Source organism: Leucoraja erinacea, chromosome 4 (assembly GCF_028641065.1).
Source record: "Leucoraja erinacea ecotype New England chromosome 4, Leri_hhj_1, whole genome shotgun sequence".
Lineage (NCBI taxonomy): Eukaryota > Metazoa > Chordata > Chondrichthyes > Rajiformes > Rajidae > Leucoraja > Leucoraja erinaceus.
The window spans coordinates 106,377,262-106,397,136 of NC_073380.1; the positions used below are offsets into that span (position 1 = coordinate 106,377,262).

A 19,875-nucleotide genomic window follows, 5' to 3' on the forward strand; every position below is an offset into this window, starting at 1 on the left:
TCTGCAACTTGCTTCCTCTTTTCCAGTTTTGAAATACCTTTGATTTGAAATACCCACTCTTCCTTCTCTTTCCACAAATGCTGTCTGACATGCTGATCATTTCCAACATTTTGTTTTTATTTTGAATTTTCAGTATCAGTCAAGATTCATTCTCTTCCAACGCAGATTTCACATTTGGACAAACAATGAGTGTACTTCTCCTCATTCCACCCTCAGCAATAAAACACATATGGCCAGTTACAACACCAAAATTATCAGTACTGGTCCAAAAAAGAGGATGCAAGTTTCCCCATAAGTTATCCAAGCAATATCCACCAGAGATCCAATTTAAAGAATTGCTTCATTGCTGGCAAGACGAAGTTAGGGATGTCTCCTTGCTTCGGGATTTGCACAGGTACATTAACCCAAAGGGAGTGGGTGGAGACTGCCCATGGAAGTTATGCTGGTGAAAATTTGCAGCATTTAGAGGGAATATGAAAACAAAGCACAATTTGAACAATATAGGGGACATAACTCAAATCTCTTTTTTTTTTTGTTCATGAAAGTTAGAGCAATGAAATTTGAAATTAGTTCTTTACAGAATTTATTTATTGAAATTTCATCAGGTAAATTATTCTGTGGAAATGTTATTACAAAATTGCATTCAACAAATGTGCTATAAACATATAATGCAAAAGACATTAGTTTATTCAGAATGGCATTACTTTGCATTTCACCCAAAAGGCATTGTCAGACAAGTTTGGCACGTTAATCGATACATTTACCAGTGGAGACAATCCAACTACGATAACCAGAGCAATAAGGATTATTTCTGAGTTACGTTGACGACTCCTCAGTTTGGGAGGGAGAAGGTGAAATCGGATGTGTCAGTTTTGCAGCTGAGCAAAGGGGACAACAGAGGGAGGAACTGGCAAAGGTTGACTGGGAAAGGCTCCAAGCAGGGATGAGAGTGAACCAGCAATGGCAAGAACTTCTGGGATAATTTGGAAGCTGCAGGACCTTTTCATTCGAAAGAGGAAGAAAGATTCTAGGGGTAGCAAGTGGTGACCACGGCTGACAAGAAAAGTCAACGACAGTATAAAACTAAAAGAGAAGGCATATAACATTGCAAAGATTAGTGGGAATCCAGAAGACTGGGAAGCTTTTGAAGAGGGGAAGGTAACTAAAAAGGCAGTACGGGGAGAACATATGAAATATGAAAGTAAGCTAGCTAATAATAATAATATAAAAGAGGATTGCAAGAGTTTCTTCAGCTATATCAAGAGCAAGAAAGGGGCAAGAGTGGACGTTGGGCCGCTGGAGAATAATGCAAGAGAAGTGATAATGGGGAATAAAGAAATGGCAGAGGAGCTGAATAACTTTTTTGCAACAGTCTTCACAGTGAAAGACACCAGCAACGTGCCTGAAATTCAAGAGAGTTGGGGTGGAGTTAGTGGAGTGGATGTTACCAGGGAGAAGGTGCTTGGGAAGCTGAAAGGGCTGAAGGTGGATGTCACTTGGGCCGGATGGACTGAACCCTAGGGTTCTGAAAGAGGTGGCTTTAAAGATTGTGGAGGCATTGACAGTGATATTTCAAGAATCATGAGAGTCAGGAGTAGTTCCAGATGATTGGAGAATTGCCAATATTACCTCGCTGCACAAGAAGGGAGCAAAGCAGCATAGTGGGAACAATAGGCCAGTTTTCTGACTTTGGTGGTTGGTAAGATTTTAGAGTGCATTATTAAGAATGAGGTTTTGTAGTACGATAAAATAAGTCCACAATAAAATAGGCCGAAGTCAGCATGACTTTGTGAAGGGGAGGTCTTGCCTGACAAATTTGCTGGAAATCTTTGAAGAAATAAATAGCAGGACAGATGAAGGAGAGTCAGTAGATGTTGTATACCTAGATTTTCAGAAAGCCTTTGATAAGGTGCCTCATGGGAGGCTGCTAAGAAAGATGAGAGCCCACGGTATCAAAGGGCAGATACTAGCATGGATATCAGGTTGGCTGGATGGCAGAAGGCAAAGAGTGGCAATAAAGGAGGATTTTCTGGTTGGCTGCCAGTGACTAGCAGAGTTCCGCAGGGCTCAGTGCTGGGGCCACTGCTCTTCATGTTGTATATTAATGATTTGAATGAGGGGATTGATGGCTTTGTGGCCAAATTAGTGGTTTATACAAAAATAGATGGAGGGGCAGGTAGTGTAGAGGAAGCAGGGACTCTGCAGAAGGACTTAGAGATAGGTTGGGAGAGTGGGCCAAGAAGTGGCAGATGGAATATAGTGTAGCAAAGTGTGGAATCATGCATTTTGGTAGAAGGAATAAAAGCATAGATTATTTTCTCAATAGAGAGATAATCCAGAAATCAGAGGTGCAAATAGACTTGGGAGTGCTGGTACAGGGTTTGCAAAAAGTTAATCTGAAAGTCAAATCAATAGTAAAGAAAGTAAATGCAATGCTCGCATTTATATCAAGAGGGCTTCTATACAAAAACAGGGATGTAATGCTGAGACTCTATAAGGTGCTGGTCAGGCCTCATTTGGAATACTGTAAGCAGTGTTGGGCACCATGTCCGAGGATGTACTGCCTCTGGAGAGGGTCCAGAGGAGGTTTACACGAATGATCCCAGGAATGAGTAGGTTAACCTGTGATGAACGTTTGTCGGCACTGGGCCTGTACTCGCTGGAGTTTAGACGAAGTAGGGGGGACAGAATAGTGAAAGATTTGGATAGGGTGGATGTGGAGAGGATGTTCCCACCAGTGGGAGAGTATAGGACTAGAGGTCACAGTCTCAGAATTAAAGGATATTCATTTAGGAAGGAGATGAGGTGGAATTTTGTTAATCAGAGGGTGGTAAATCTATGGAATTCGTGGCCACAGAAGGCTGTGGAGGCCAATTCAGCGGAAATATTCAAGGCAGAGATAGATTCTTGATTAGTGCGGGTGTCAGAGATTATGGGGAGAAGGCAGGTGAATGGGGTCAGAAAGGAGAGATCGATCAGCTATGATTGAATGGCGGAGTAGACTTGATGGGCTGAATGGCCTAATTCTACTCCTATCACTTAACTGCAAGTCATCCACTGGCTATTTTTCTTTTTGCCAGCACCTGCATCCCCATCCAAGAGTACATGGGATTTAAGAAACATTGTTATAACAATGTAGAACATAGTATCACACTCATGAAGAACCCACATTTATGCACCATCTATTGCAATAATAATAAAAAATAAAACGTTATAATTTTTCACATTTAGTGTTTTAGGATCAAAATTCAATGATTGACGCAAGTCTCACGTTCCAATAAAACCTATAAAAATATCACAGCACCAATACCCCTATTGATGTATTGAATGTGAAGAATATGTATTGCATCCTTTATATAAAAGACTTAAGGGCCGGTCCCACTGCACGAGGTAATTCAAGAGTACTCTCGAGTTTTCCCCCCGATTCGAACTCGGAGAATGTCCGTAGCGGGTCTGTAGGAGTTCGTGGATGTCTCGTAGCGGCTCATACAAGTAAAAAGTAAACAACCAGTAAAAGTAAGGAATCTAAAAAAGGTAAGGCTAAGCAAGAAGGAAAGGGAAAGGGAATTGCTAATGATTCACACCATCACCTAGTTCTGAAAATAACTCTTTTAGAACTAGGTGATGGGTGTGAATCGTTAAGAATTAGGCACATTCCCTTTAGGTGCTAGATGCAGGAAGATTGCTCCCGATGTTGGGGAAGTCCAGGACAAGGGGTCACAGCTTAAGGATAAGGGGGAAATCCTTTAAAAACCGAGATGAGAAGAACTTTTTTTTCACACAGAGAGTGGTGAATCTCTGGAACTCTCTGCCACAGAGGGTAGTTGAGGCCAGTTCATTGGCTATATTTAAGAGGGAGTTAGATGTGGCCCTTGTGGCTAAGGGGATCAGAGGGTATGGAGAGAAGGCAGGTACGGGATACTGAGTTGGATGATCAGCCATGATCATATTGAATGGCGGTGCAGGCTCGAAGGGCCGAATGGCCTACTCCTGCACCTAATTTCTATGTTTCCTTCTTGCTTAGCCTTACCTTTTTTAGATTCATTACTTATTTTCTTTTTCTTAAGGCCCCCCTTTTCTGTGGGGCATTTTTTTTCTTCTTTGCTTTTCACATTTTCAAGCACGCAGTCTACTTACCATTAACATTCACTTGACGCCAACTACTGCAGACTACACTCCCACTACTTACCTCACTCTTTTCTTCTTTCTCTTTTTCCTTTTCTCTTTTTCTATTTTAGGTTAAAGTTTAAAAAAAAGTTGTACACGAAATGTAGTATGTTGCATTTTATGATTAAGATGTACATTGCTTCTAATAAAATTAAAAAAAAAATTTATTCCTCGCGAGTATTTTATTTTACTCGTGGACAATTTTTGCAGTGTTGAAAAAAACATCACGAGTTTACCGGATTTCCCGAGTATCTACCGTTAGCATTACAAGCCGCTGGACATCCATGAACTCCTACGGACCCGCTACGGACATTCTCAGAGTTCGAATCCGGGGAAAACTCGGGAGAACTCGTGAATGACCTTGTACAGTGGGACAGGCCCTTTACTGGTGGAAAAAGTCTTACTGAACTGCAAAGGAACGGGAAGTTGGAAAATCCTTGTACAACTTCTGGGCACAACAACCGAGGTGTAATTTTAGTGTAATTTTAACCAACAAAGGATTTAATCACACTGAAAAATAATGTGGATGTGCTGCAACGAGGAATAGTTTAGAGTAAAAGAGGATTCTTAATGCTTTGAGAGAAAATGATATGACCATGGGGCATCATGGAAGGACAGCAAATTAGAATGGAAATTCATATGGAGAACAAACAATATCATAGATTTGCCATTATACTTTTGAGTACATTCTATGTGATTCTATGAACAGTCAGTCACTCATCATTATTTATAAAGATATTCTTCCATTCAATTGAATGGAAGCCAATATTGCATGCATTCATTATTATAGTACATCCTCATAGAGATGTATTATTCAGGAAGAGTAAACAAGAATACAATGTGGTAGTCAACATAGACTATCATTGCATGTCCAAAGTCTTGCACAAAACAGAGGCTCAATAAAAATGCATGTTGCATTGTTCTGCAGGTTTAGCAATGGTAAGAGGTCAGTGGGCAAAATGAAAAGGAATAATTCAAAATTCAAATCTTGACACCCACCTAATTAGGCATAAAACCACAATTATAAAACACTTTCCTGGGGAGCATCACTGAGCTATATGTTTGTTTAGAAAAATTGTATATTAAAAATTTGTTTATATAAAAATCATATGTGAGTGGCAAGGTTCAGATTATAAGGCAAAAATGAAAATTCTGCATGTTAGCAATATTCAGAAATAAAAAGGTACAAGTCTGGACCTATTTTCTACTTTGCGATGTCTCTAACCTTCCTATTTTAAAGAAATGTTTAAGAAAGAAGTGCAGATGCTGGAAGAATCGAAGGTAGACAAAAATGCTGGAGAAACTCAGCGGGTGAGGCAACATCTATGGAGCGAAGGAATAGGTGACGTATCAGGTTGAGACCCTTCCTCGGACTTATGTGGGTGTGGGGTGGGCGGCAAGAATAAAGGAAGAGGCGGGGACATATCAAAGAAATAATAGTTTATCGTGAATGAAGGGGATATGGGAAATTTGGGCCACTGGACGGGAAGAGTCAACTGCAAATGGAAGACACATGCAGAGATTAACCATGCAAGCATGGTCCAGCTAGCTAAATCAATTATACCCGGACACATACACTCTCTGACTTGCATAACAGGCGAGTTACATAAACACGCACTTACATAAACTATTCACATTGGATGGTCCAGTTTTCTAAATAACCTGTGCATTGCAATGGAAGGATGGCGAGACCTTCCAGTCAGCTTCATATGTAAAATATATGATATATACAGGATATAAAAGTGTCACCTGGGCTCATTGTTCTTCCAGTTACAGCCACTGTTGGTGTGACAATGGGAAGGCGAGCAAGAACGAGGGAGGTGGTGGATAGCAACTCTCAGCCGAACCAAAACCATCTTCCACAATGTGCACCAGCAAGCTCGCCTTCACCAGCTGCCTCACTGTTCCACTGACGCGGCTATTGTTGTGGCTCACATTGTAGCCCCCGGCCGACAGCGCTTTCTCCAGGGGGGAGGAGAGCAGTGGAGTGGCAAAGCGTTGGGAGGAGGAGAGAGTGGACAAAGCAATGGCCAACAGGACAAAGCAGCAGCTGGTGAGCGGACTGGTGGGCCGGTGACAGAGCACATCCTGTTGGTGGCAGCAGCCTGAGGAAACTGCTGTACGGCCAGCGGCTATAATGTCAGCTGCAACAGCCACATCAATAGGACGGCACAAGTGGTGATGCAGGTCACGCTGGTATAGACCAGCAGCAATGAAGCCTAGTTTTAAAGTGAAACTAGAGTAACTCAGCAGACTAAAACAATCTAATGAAAGGTCCTGACCCAAAATGTCACCTATCCACGTTCTCTAGAGAACCGTCTCATCTGCCGAGTTACTCCAGCACTTTGTGCCATTTTGTGTATTAACCAGCATCTGCAGTTCTTCGTTTCTATCTAGGTTTAAGGCGATACCGACTTAAAAACTCATGCAAAACCTGACTTGCATAAGGGTTTATGGAATGTAACCCTTACGCAAGTCGGGGCAGTGTTTGTATGGTTTGCATCCACTGCAGAGGGGAAAAAATCTATATTGGGATCCTATTATTTGATAGAATTTGAGGTGCAAAACTATCCCTTCAGTTTCCTCATTATTTCCTGGCCAAACTGCCAGCACCAATCTTGATTTATTTACCCATAAACAAAAAATCTTGGGCTACCAGCAGTGGTCCTGGGTGGGTTCCTGAGTGAAGGTTAGATTGGGCAATGGGTGCAAGTGGGCAATTCGAGCCAAAATGGCAAATCTTTCCCCAGTGATGACATGCCATGCATTTTATGCCAGCAATGAGCATGCAAAAAACAATTTCTACCCTGTAATCTCTTCAGTGAAAGTAATATTTCTATTTTTGTCTTTAAACTGATTTGTAACAATCAATTTTGCTTTTAATCAATCAATGCAAAGTGGTGCCAATATTTCCTTCATGTGTCGTGTTCATTGATCTGCCACAAAAACCCGGTACCAGAAAGCTGCAGTCACTCCGGCTATTGCGGGGATTATCCAACCGTACCACCAGCTGTATGAAGAAACAAAAACACGTACAGAATTTAAAATTGGAAAGGCCTGAAAAAATATTTTTAAACATAAACATCCTAAGCAATCACAGCTGTTATCTTGTAGTTTGTGTGTGAATCTAGTACTTAACTAAAACTCTCATCTTGTCCTCTTCCAGTTTGTGTTGTTTTTACATTTGCGCAAAAACAGTATCCGATAGTGCTACGATTCTTCGCCACCTTACTCACCGTACTCCTATGCTCCAAGCGCACCAACATTTGTTATGATCGGTGGAATATTACAAAAGTTATGAAGGTTTAAAAATTTATGAAGGTTATGAAGTTTTGAAGTTATGAAGGTTTAAAAATCAGTAAGATCAGCAGATCGGTCTTCTTTCCTGTCTGTCGCCGGGACGGCAACGCCCCTTCCGGCACCCACTGTCAATCACAGGGGCGAGGAGAATAAATCCCCAGAGGCCGGTCCGAGTCCAGAAGCTGTCCAGAGGCCGCCCCGAGTCCGTGAGCCTCGAAGCCGTGAGGCCCGAGTCTGTGAGCCTGGAGGCAATGCGGTGTCGGGGAGCCTGGAGTGCAGTGCAGCCCGGAGCCTGGCCGACTGCGAGGCCAACTACTGCAACCTCGAAATCCTGGGGAAGTGAGTGTGGGAATTGAGGGTGCCGGGCACTGGCGGGTCTGGGGCACACCACCCCCACCCATACACCCCCTCCCCTCGCAGAGCCCCCCCAGTGGTAGATCACGGTAGTGCTACACCCCCCCCCCCCCCCCCCCCCCCCCCCCCCCCCCCCCCCCCCCCCCCAGTCCACTGCCCGAGTCCGCCTCACAACACCGGCCACTGCCTGAAACCACTGCCAGCCCCCGTCTAAAACCATCCTCCCCCTCACCCCGACAAACCCCCCCCCCCTGAAGCTGTCGCCATCCCCCGCTGCAGGACGCCCCCCCCCCCACCCTCAACAGCCCCTGACAGCCTCCGCCTTAAGCCGTCCTTCCCCCCCCACACACGAAGAGGGGGGGGAAGGGAGTGCCCGGGGATGAGGGGAAATGAGCCACGCCTGCGCAGTTAGGGGCTATGGGTGAGTGGTGGAATATCGCGTTGGGGGAACGGGTGAGTGGTGGAATATTGCGTTGGGGAATGCGTTGCATTGGGGGACCTCACGTGTGTCTGGAACAACTTAAATTTTCTTCTTTTTAAAATATTTTTATTAAAAGCAAACACATATTATAAACATTTCATGTATATCAGTCGTACATTATTAATATTATCAATTGTGGATTGGTTCTGCTTTAGTTTTTTTAAAGATAGGAAGTAAGAGAGAAAGAGGAAAAAAACACAAATGCCAAGATAAAAAAAAGAATGGAATGATTTACTAATAATACATCTTACAACTAAAAATTTGAGTGTAAAGAATGCATTTACAGCATTGGCATTGTTGTCAGGAATTTTGAGAATTATAAGAGGAGTAGGTTACAATTCAGTTAACCCTAGAGCTCACATACTGGGGAATCATGATGGGAAAATGGCCAAGAATGCAGTGAGAATAGCAAAGCTGAAACATTCTGCTGAAAACAAGGCTTTATAATCAGTAGGGGTGAGGATAGTCCTTCATTGCTCTGTCTAGGTTCTTATCTGTTGCAATCTTGTGATTACAGCTGTTCTTTGGCACTGTGCTTTGCAGGCAAGTCTCACAGAGGTTAGAAAAAATTACCTCTTTAACGAGGTAGAATCAAAGTCTCCTTCAACAGGGACATTGACGTTTATGGTATCTATGTGATAGATATATCGGGAGAAATTTTAAAAACAACAAGAAACATAAGATTAAAGTTAACTCTGGGGAAAGACAAAGATGACTGGTCTGTGGAATTCTCTGCCTCAGAGGGCGGTGGAGGCCAGTTCTCTGGATGCTTTCAAGAGAGAGCTAGATAGGGCTCTTAAAGGTAGCGGAGTCAGGGGATATGGGGAGAAGGCAGGAACGGGGTACTGATTGGGGATGATCAGCCATGATCACATTGAATGGTGGTGCTGGCTCGAAGGGCCAAATGGCCTACTCCTGTACCTATTGTCTATTGTTACCGAAACATTGATTAATGATGGTTTATTTCAACCCCACAAGTAACCGGTGTTACGAGGGTATGACAACTGTACAGTTACTTTGGCTTGTTGAAGCAGATTGAGCTTGCTCATACCATTTCCCGATGTGCATCACAAAGGCATTTAATACACTGACTTGTTCGATAGATTCACCACTGATCTATGAGCAGTTTAATTTTGTGTCTATCCCTGTCCGAGTAAAGTCAGACATAGGGTACGGGTACAGTACAAAATTCCCTCCTGCAGGCACTATTTCTTCCCTCACCTCAAAGATGCATTACTACATGTACGAGCTAGCTGCTCTCAAGCATTATAATGTTCAGGGAACAAAAGAATGAATGAGTTTGCAAGTGAATGTTGCATGGCTATGAATGAATACATCAAATCAACAGAGCCTGAAAGAGAAAAGAAATTGAAGAAAACCTTTTTTGAAATTAATCCAGAATTCTTGTCGTGGAATGCAATTTTGGTGAATTATAACCAAAGGAAATAAGGTAACAAAGGAAGCAAATCGTATATGTAGCCATGTAATAACACAAACAAAATTCATTGATAAACAGTTGCAACTCAAGTGTGGTTCATTATACAAGGTTTGATGATGCAATTTGTTTTTGGTGGAAATATACCAATCATTTAAAGAAGTTCCGAATAGAAAAAATATACCTTGATTCAGATGTCTCTGTAACAACAACTGGGTTCTGTAAGAGAGGGAGCAAGACAGTGATACACCCCATTAAAAAAAAAGGAATCTAAGCACAGAGGAGTTACCATTTGCATTTGCATGCTTTTCTTTAGATTTCATAAATTATGGCAATTGGTGAAATGTTAGATACGATGTAGCACTTAAATAACTTGACCAGACAAAGAATTCAGAAAATTAGCTCACATTAAAACGGATTGCAAATATGAAATCAGAATAATTCTTAATAAAAACAATACTTGGCATATAGCAGCATGAAGTTTCGAAAAGTAATGATATGCCATTTCTTAGAAAAAGGAAATCTGTGCTCTTTATCCAGATTGGCCCAAGTCCGCAATGTCACGTTAATATGTCCAACTCTTAAACAATTTAAACTGTGAGGGAAACCATTTATCCAAGCACTGCACCACTGCAGAGCAAGCCAAATAAATAGCACCCCCACTTCCCCATCCCTGGGTAACTAATGATTGGGAGTAAAAGCCAGTTACATATTCAAATTGATTTTTTTTTTTTTAAAGAAATGTTTGTCAAGTCAAGTCACATTTATTTATATAACACATTTAAAAAAACAACTCTGGTTGGCCAAAGTGCTTTATATTTGTTATAAGATTAGCACAACAAAACAAGCTACATACATATATACATGTAGCCCTCACTCAGAGGAATTCAGGAAAGGCTTGGGAGTATAGATAAGTCTTTAGTCTTGACTTAAAATAGTCAATGGAGGGGGCAGTTCTGATGAGAAAGGGGATGCTGTTCCACAGTCTAGGAGCTACAACCGCAAAGGCGCGGTCGCCCCTGAGCTTATGCCTAGACCGTGGGATATTCAGCAACCCCAAGTCGGCCGATCTGAAGGGCCTGGAGCTGGAGTGGTGGGTGAGAAGACTTATGTAGGTTTGTGATTCACGCACCATTCACCACTTTTCAATAAATATGATTTTTTTTTCCATTCCACTGCTGCTCATCCCCAACTAACCCAAAAACTTTGCACACCAAATACAGTGCTATATTCCAGTAGTGAGATACCAATGTCCCAATGGCAATCACACACTGCACTGGCGCAGCAAATTTCCTTTCATGTTCTACAAGAAAGATAGTAAGGGGGAACTAAGGGGACTAAGGGGATAGTAAGTGGGACTAAGGGGAAAAAAAAATTTTCGGCATGGACTTGTAGGGCCGAGATGGCATGTTTCCGTGCTGTAATTGTTATATGGTTAAGGGACTGGCTTTAAATAAAATGGGAGACCAAATTTGCAAAGCATAGGGACCATTCTCCTTTCACCATTTTCATCTGTTTTTCAACATATCACAAGACAACTGCAGCCAATAAACAGAATGAAGGAACCCATTTAGAACGGCAGAGTCTTTTAAGACCAAGTTGCATAGGAACAAGAATATACAAGCAGAAAAGGCCACTTACATAGATACATAGAAAATAGGTGCAGGAGTAGGCCATTCGGCCCTTCGAGCCTGCACCGCCATTCAATATGATCATGGCTGATCATCCAACTCAGTATCCTGGACCTGCCTTCTCTCCATACCCCCTGATCCCTTTAGCCACAAGGGCCACATCTAACTCCCTCTTAAATATAGCCAATGAACTGGCCTCAACTACCTTCTGTGGCAGAGAATTCCAGAGATTCACCACTCTCGGTGTGCAAAATGTTTTCCTCATCTCGGTCCTAAAAGACTTCCCCCTTATCCTTAAACTGTAACCCCTGGTTCTGGACTTCCCCAACATTGGGAACAATCTTCCTGCACTTGCCTCCTCAAGTCTGCCTCATTGTTCACATTGCTCAGGGTTAATCTGTCCCAGGCCTCATCTCTTCTGCCTCAGTCATCTCAGTTGTCTGATCTTTCCAAAAAAAAGTATCCATTTCCAATTTCCCCATTCTTACAGAATAAAAAGTTCACTTTACCTTCAGCGTTTGAAAAGCATCTCTGTCATCCTGGTAGAAGATGAAAAATTAGCAATTATTAAAACACAAACTGAATCGGTGTCTAACACTTCATCCTAATATCTTGACTTCCAAGCTATCATGAAGTGAATTAACTGTGAAAAGGACAGCAAGCAACCTCACAAGAACAAGCAGAGTTTAGCAAATTGGACAAATGGACTTGCATGGAAATTTAATGTAAAGAAACACAAAATGATATGTACTTGTGCAAATGTTATACGAGAATTTTGCCCAAACAGTCTGTGACCCATAGCATTGTGGCCGGTGGCGCTTTGTTTAAATTCCCACACGCTAAGCCAACAACGCTCTGTTTAAACCTTTGCACGCCCTGCACATACCGAGACAAATAGTAATTTTGTCCTCTCTTGCCAATAAAACTGATTTGCAACTAAACAGATGAGCGAGTCTTTTTTTCTGTTCTGCTAGTCAGATCCTTGAACCTGTTTCCTTGAAACAGCAAATTAGTGAGCAGTACATAGAAAATCTAATGGAGGTCAGAAGACGATATGTTAGATTTTAAAAAAAATGATTTGATAGTCTTGACAATTTGATAGTCTTGATAAAATTAATACATTAAAATGTTTAACATGTTAATTTCCTTTTGTTGATTGTGCCAGTTACTGAAATGTATAGGCCTTTCAAACTAAACCAAATTTCTACTGATCATTTTATCATCAACAAAACAAAATTAATTTAAGGATGGTAATATTTTGACTAATGAAAACCAAAAACAATTAATACTTCCAAAACAAGTAAAATTTAATAATTTATCAATAATTTTAAAGAAATAAATCAAAATAAGAGAAATAAGAATTGGAATATAGACCCAGATCTTTCTGAGACGATTGGCCAAATATCCTTTAAAAATGTTGCAAAAAAATACACTGATTTTGCATTGCAACAAGGCTAAGAGCTAGAATCAGAATAGCAACATTGCCATTTGATTTAAATGAACATAAATTGAACTGCAACACTATATAACAAACATTTAAAATAATCTGTTTTATCATAGAACTAAATGCATATAACCAACCATTGTCAAATAACGTAAATTAAAAAAAAATCAAAGGAACTTGATTCTCTACACAATGTCACCGCTTTGACTGCAATGGGCCCATAATGTTGACATTATGCTCAAGATTTATACTCGTCACAATTGAATGAAATCCAATTAATACCTGACCACTAATTCCAGCCTCCAAGTCAGCAAGATATCTTTGCAGATGGTTATTTAGGGTACAATTGCCATGAGCACTGGATGAGTAATATCAGAAAATACTTCTGGGAGGCAGGTGACAGAATTCCAATTCAGCAAGGAAGTGCTGTGCTCTGCATATTCTATTATTTTGCCTCAGATTTCAAACTGATGCTCCACTTACTCCCTGAACACTGGATCGAGGTGTTCTCTTATGACCAATGTTGATTCCTCCCCCTCCCCCAGAAAATAAAAAAGCCAACTAAATAAAGACATATTTGTATTGGTCATTTTGGTCCTCTGTCGATGTTAGATGCTAAATTTCTTATAAAAATGGCAACACAATGAATGTGCCTCATTGGCTATATCCTGCACTGCAAAATGAACTATGCTAAAGCAAGATTATTTTGTACGGCTGTCTCTATCAGTAGAGACAAAATGCTGGAGTAATTCAGCGGGACAGGCAGCATCTCTGGAAAGAAGGAATGGGTGACATTTCAGGTCGAGACCCTTTCTTCAGACTCAGTAGAGACCTGGATGTAGATTGTGGACTAGGGTATCTATATTTAATTTATTGTTAAAAAGCCACAACTTGAAAACATTTATAGCATGTATTTAAGTGTATACAAAGGCAGTTTTCCCATTAAGCACAATGGTTATTGTACTGTGGAAATCTGTCAAAGCAGTTATAATCCTCACCCACATTTGATAATCTAGGCCAGAGGAATTTCATTTCCCACCACTCCCAACTTGTGCCCCAGAGAAATGGATCACAGCTGAACACTCTTTGGCAATTTTCTTATCTCCAGATTCTCAAGTATTCTTCACACTATTTAGAACTCAAACAAACTCCTACACTGGCAACTTGTAGTTGCCCTCACACCTACCAATACTGAACCATAAATTCCTAGCGCACAATTCAATTCAAATTCAAATTTCAGAATTCTGCATTCATTTATAACTATTTCTACATCCTTCAGAGTACTAATAATTTTAACAATAGTATTCCAATAATGCTGGTTCCCACATAGCATCTTTTTTGTTACACCACCAGTCAATTCATTTAATTCCCCACTTCACACACACATTGCCGAACCCTCACATTATCTCCTCCGTTCTCTCTCTCCCGTCAAAATAACACTTGCAACCAAACAGAAAAATATTCTTAATTTCTTTCCTTTCTTCCATGTCTCTGAAGTGTCCATGGATATTATTTTGCTTGAAAAAGCTACATAAGTGAAACTATTATATTTATGAGCTTTCTTTTAAGAAGTTATTATCAAACTCACAGGGTGCAGCTCTCCTATCAGGTACTGTTTCTTCATTTCGTGTGCATCTTTGGAATGTCCAACGTCTTCAAAGGCTTCTGTAGCATCACCTCCTGCTTGTTCTATTAGCACTTCTTCTCCACCAGGATGCTGCAAGACATGAAATAGATTTAGGATGGGCCTATTAAAATAATGACTGGAATTTATACTGCCTCTTTTGCATCTTCACAATGCCCCTGAGCGGTTTTAAAAAGGCATACATTTATATTTATAATTTTAATTAAAAATTGTGTTACATCATCAGAAACAAAAAAACGATGTCCAATATGCTCACCGTTAAATCAAAACCTCATTTAAAATTCAACTAAACTGTACCGAATGTAAGAAATATTATAAAGTAAACCCTTGTTTTAACAGACCTCTTTATAATGGATTTTTGGTTAGCGGACAGACTTGCAGTGGCATGCCGGCTCACATGACCTCCCAGCCCTGGCTTCAGATGCCATACTCGGCGAAGTTTTCTCCACCCATCACACGATCCGGTTAACACACCATTGGCCCATCATTTTGTCCACTTCTCTTTCCTCCTCCTCCTCCTATTGCTCTGTCCAACCGGTCTCTTCCTCCTCCCCCAGAGTCACTGACGTACTCCACCTTTGTAGGTGAAGTGGCGAGTACGTGTAGCAGCAGCCGGCAATGGGGAAGGAGGAGGGGGAATAAATAAAAAGAGACCGCACGGTGGCCGGGTGAGTCTTGTCATTGGCGACAGACTGAGGAGGGAGTTTACAGCTGGTGGCTGTGGCACGGGCCACAGTAGTGGCCACATCGGCCGGACTGTAGAGTAGCTGATGTGGAGAAGCCCGCAGGTGTAGACCAGTGGCATCAGCGCATAATTGTAAGGTGAAATGAGCAACTTAGCAGACTGAATCAGTCTGAGGGGTGGGATCCTATACAGATTCTATATAGGCAGGTGAGAGGTTAGAAACTGGTATGGGGGGTGATGAGAGAAAGTCTAATGGACAGGATGGGCAGGATAAAGGCAGGGAGCAAGGAAGGAATGTTGGTTTAAATTGCACTTATTTTAATGCAAGAGGCCTGATGGGCAAGGCTGATGAGTTTAGCGCATGGATAGGTACGTGCGACTATGACGTTATATCCATTACGGAAACCTGGTTAAGAGTCAAGAGTGTTTTATTGTCATACTAGACCAAATGGGACCCGTTGGATCCCTGTCACACGGGAGGCCTGGTACCCCAACGCAACCTGTTCCCCCAACGCAATGTCCCACCACTCACCCATAGCCCCCACGGGAGACCTGGTTCCCCAATGCAACCCGTACCCCAACGCAATATTCCACCACTCACCCGTTCCCCAAATGCAATATTGCATCATTCACCCATAGTCCCCAAGTGCGCAGGGACGGCTCATTTCCCCTTATTCCCCCAGCACTCCCTCCCCCTCCTCTTCACCCCCTCTCTTTTTTACTGCCAGGACTCCGTGTCCTGTGGATTGTGATCGTAATGGGCAAGGCCAGCAATTGGATTTGGATTTTTTAAAGTGAGAAGTGAATAGTTAAATTTGTAAAGTTTAAAATGTGAATAACTTGTAAAATATACCATCATTCTGAACGAAACTTGATACAACGCACAACTGGACAACGGTGAGTAAGGTGGTCCAAAAATTGTAGCACTACCGTGTACCGTTATGGCGCAATTCAGGGCATGACACACAGACAGGCAAGATGAGAGTTTTAGTAATATACTAGACTATGTGGGACCCGTTGGGTCCCAGCATAACACGGGAGGGCTGGTCACCAACGCAATATTACACCTCTCTACAAATTCTAGTATGGGTTTTGCGGGCCGAGGGTACTGGTTTCCAGAGGGCCTGTATAGGCACTGTGGGCTGAATGGATTCTTGGGCCGCCAGTCAACGGTTGCAATGATTTAAAAAGCCAAGCCAAGGCAATCTATTTGGCTGCAGCCACCCGACAACCAAAATTAATTTTGTGAACACAAACTTTTTAAAAAGGCGAGGCAAACAATTGGGCAGCTGCCACCTTAAAGCCGCATCGAGGGGTCTCACCGTGGAGTAGAAGTGCGTTCAGTGTTATTCGCAGCTCAGAGAACCATGATCCTCTCACTTCCTGGGTCTGACAGACTGAGTGAGGGACTACACTTCCTGGTGTTATAGTCCCCCCCCCCCCCCCCCCCCCCCCGCCGCCAGCTGGGGCAGCAGAAAGAATGGGGATGTTTAAAAAAGTATTAATATCGCTCTGATTTTTCATCAATGCGAAAAATCCTCCGGACCCAGAAGGCAGAGGGGGGCTCTGAGCGAGGTGGCCAAAAATGACGGCGGTAGGTGGTGGCGTTCTCTCAGAAATCGCGCCACAGTGGGCCAAAGGCGGTCAAGATCAGACTTTTAATAATATAGAAGATAGATACTGGACCAAGTGAGACCCATTGGGTCCCTGTCACACAGGAGGCCTGGTCCTGTAATGCAACCCTTTCCATAACGCAATATTCCACCACTCACCCATTCCCCCAATGCAACCCGTTCCCCCAACGCAATATTCCACCACTCACACACAGCCCCCAACTGCGCTGGGGCGGTTCATTTACCCTTATCCCCCAGCACTCCCTCCCCCTCCTCTTCACCCTCCCTCTTTTTAAACTTAAAAAAAATTGATTTTTCACTTTTGAAAATCCATTTGCACTTGCTGGGAGGAATCATTGTCCTGTGATTTGCAACATTGTTATGGGCTGGGCCAGCAAGTGCAATTGGTTATTTTACAGTGAAAAGTTAAGTCGGCAGTTTACGTCAATGAGATCCCATTGTGGCGTCATAGCTGCTAACTGCCACTGCAACCTCAAGCGATTTTTTCCTCAAACTGGATTTTGTAAAGTTAAAAAGTGAATAACGTGAAACATACCATCAGTCTGAATGAAACTTGATACAACACACCACAGGACAATTGTGAGTAAGGTGGTCCAAAAATGGTAGCGCTATCGTGTACCGTTTTGGCATAGTTCCGGGAGCACATGGGCGTTTTAGTAATAAACTAGACCAAGTGGGACCCGTTGGGCCCCGTTCCCCGACGAAATATTCCACCACTCACCCATAGCCCCCAACTGCACAGGAGTGGCTGACATTTTTAAAGTTTAAAATGGCAAAAACTTGTAAATATAAGATCAATGCGAACGCATCTCACTCTCCTTCTTCAATCTCCTTTTCCCCTCCATTTTACTTCGGAGTCACGTGAGTGACTACGTGAAGAACCCCGCTTACGACGCATGCATGTCATATCGCTACACGCATTGCAACGAGTCACACAGGGGGAACGACGTTCCCCTAGCGGGAGAATTTGAAAGTCACGAACAGCAGGTAAGGGACTCTGCGTTCCTTCCACTTACCTTTTAGGTGGAGACATGGACCGGATCCATGAAGGCGGCGGAAAGCTGGCGGGGGAGAACCGCGGAGTGCGGGCAGCCGGCAGCAGCAGCAACGGCACGCGGATCTTCCGGAGAGGAAACACCTGTGCCCGACTTCGCTCCCGCACCGGCAAAATTTACTTCTCGGCCGGGCGGGAAGCGAAGCAAAAGAATTCCCGTATGCCATCTCAAGCGAGTCTGGCTTGGAGCAGTCGCTAGCGGCCAGCGCCGAGGCTGGAGGACAGAGAACAACCACGAGGGACCAGTGCTGTAAGTACCGGGGTTGGTCCGAGGGGTCCCTACGAGCAGGCGGGAGCGGCCAGTGCTGAGGGCATTGGAGCCGGTATGACCGGCTGCTAAACGACCGCAGAGGGACCAGTGCCGTGAGCACCGGGGTCGGTCCCAGCGGTCTGAGATAAACGAGCAGCCAGGAGCGGCCAGTACTGAGAGCGTTGGAGCCGGTTTGACCGGCTACACAGCAAAAAATCCCGACGACTCGGGTACAACCCCACGGACCCCATTGAATTGAGTGGTGGTGCAGGCTTGAGGGGCCGAATGGCCTGCTCCTGCACCTAATTTCTATGTTTCTATGTCCCTTACTATAGGTATGTGGGAAAATGGTGTAGACCTAAAATGGGGGTTTTCATAGAATCTGTTTGTTAATCCTTTGGTTAAAGTATTAGATGGGTCCGAGGCGCTGGAAGTGCGGAGAGGGTGCATCAAGGGCACTTCCGCAATGTCCTAAAAATAGCGACGAGCTGAGTACGAGTTGGACCCGCTAGCCCACGCTGGAGGAAGCCGGTACGAGTGGCTGCAGCATGATCAGCAGCCAGCACAGGTGCCTGTGAGTACCGGGACCGTGTGGAGTGGTGGACCTACATACAGGACCGGTGCGGTCAGCGGCGGGGCGAGGAAAACCCGCAAACCAGTGCCCGTGTGTACGGGGGACGGAAACAGCGGAGGAAAAAAGGAGCTCCTTCACAGTGGCAGTCACATGAATGTGGAGACTAGCCACAGTGGGCAGGAGGTAAGCCTCACATGGGTACCCCGTGCGGGACCCCTAGAGATCTCTAACTCTTTAAAAAAGAGTAGGCAGGACCCTGATGGGCCAGACCCTGACCACACAGGATTATATAATCCAGAAGCTGCTGGATGGTGGAGACTGGGATCCAAGGATGGCAGCCAGTATAAATCACATGACTGGCCATCAATTACAACAAATTTTCACAGAGACCATCTCCGAAATGGGTGGAAGAAAGAAAGAAATTAGCACCACCATCTCCGAAAGTGCAAATCACACCAAAACAGGTGGAAGTGGAGGAGCTCCTCCATGGTGGCAGTCCCATGAATGTGGAGGCTAGCCACAGTGGGCAAGAGGTAAGCCCCACAGCGGTACTCCGTGTGGGGCCGCAGAATATCTCTTACTCCTCGGAGGAGAGTGGGCAGGACCAAATTTGGTCAGACCCTGACCAAGGCACAGGTTTACATAACCCTGAAGGAGGGGAGACATCAGCTGTGCCGGATTTAAACCCCGCGCCGGGAAAATCAAATCCTAGACCAGGCGGGAATGCAAAGCGCAAAGTACATCACTGCGAAAATGATGTGGAGAAACAGCCTCCGGATAATACTTACTGATACCGGAGTAAGGATGAGCAGCTGCAGGATATAGCGCAGCCAGCAGCGGCCACTTTCGCGGAGCTGGGAAACCGGTACAAGAGGCTGCAGCATGTTCAGCCGTCAGCGACAGGTGAACCGGGACTGCGAGGAACGGCACAATTATATGGGGCGGCCGGGAGCGATCAGTGCCCGTAGGCATGGGGAACGGCTGTGGCAAAAAACGCGTGCGACTAGTGCCCGAGAGCACATAGGTCGGCAGGAGCGGTTGTTGGAGGAACTTCTCCAGAGTGGCAGGCTCCAGGATATGGACGATAGCCACAGTGGCATAGGTGTAAGTCCCTCAGCAGATTACCATAAAGGGCTGCTTGACATTTCATCCTCCTCGGAAGAGGGTATTGAAGGGCTGCCTGTGTTAGATTCTGAACCAGAGATGGAGCCACATTCCCAT

The 19,875-nt window shown here is 43.8% G+C and overlaps 1 protein-coding gene across 1 annotated transcript in view; it reads right to left on the reverse strand.

Annotated features, from left to right (window-relative positions):
- Positions 1-566: 566 nt before the first annotated feature.
- LOC129696745 (cytochrome b5-like) overlaps positions 567-19,875 on the reverse strand; it is a 45,031-nt gene continuing 25,722 nt past the window's right edge. Inside the window, exons 2-5 of the mRNA XM_055634887.1 lie at positions 14,401-14,529; positions 11,878-11,907; positions 9,922-9,956; positions 567-7,177 (exon numbers count right to left, since the gene is read on the reverse strand). Of these exons, the coding sequence (XP_055490862.1) occupies positions 7,096-7,177; positions 9,922-9,956; positions 11,878-11,907; positions 14,401-14,529 (276 nt within the window). The 3' untranslated portion in view covers positions 567-7,095. The remainder of the gene's footprint in view (positions 7,178-9,921; positions 9,957-11,877; positions 11,908-14,400; positions 14,530-19,875) is intronic.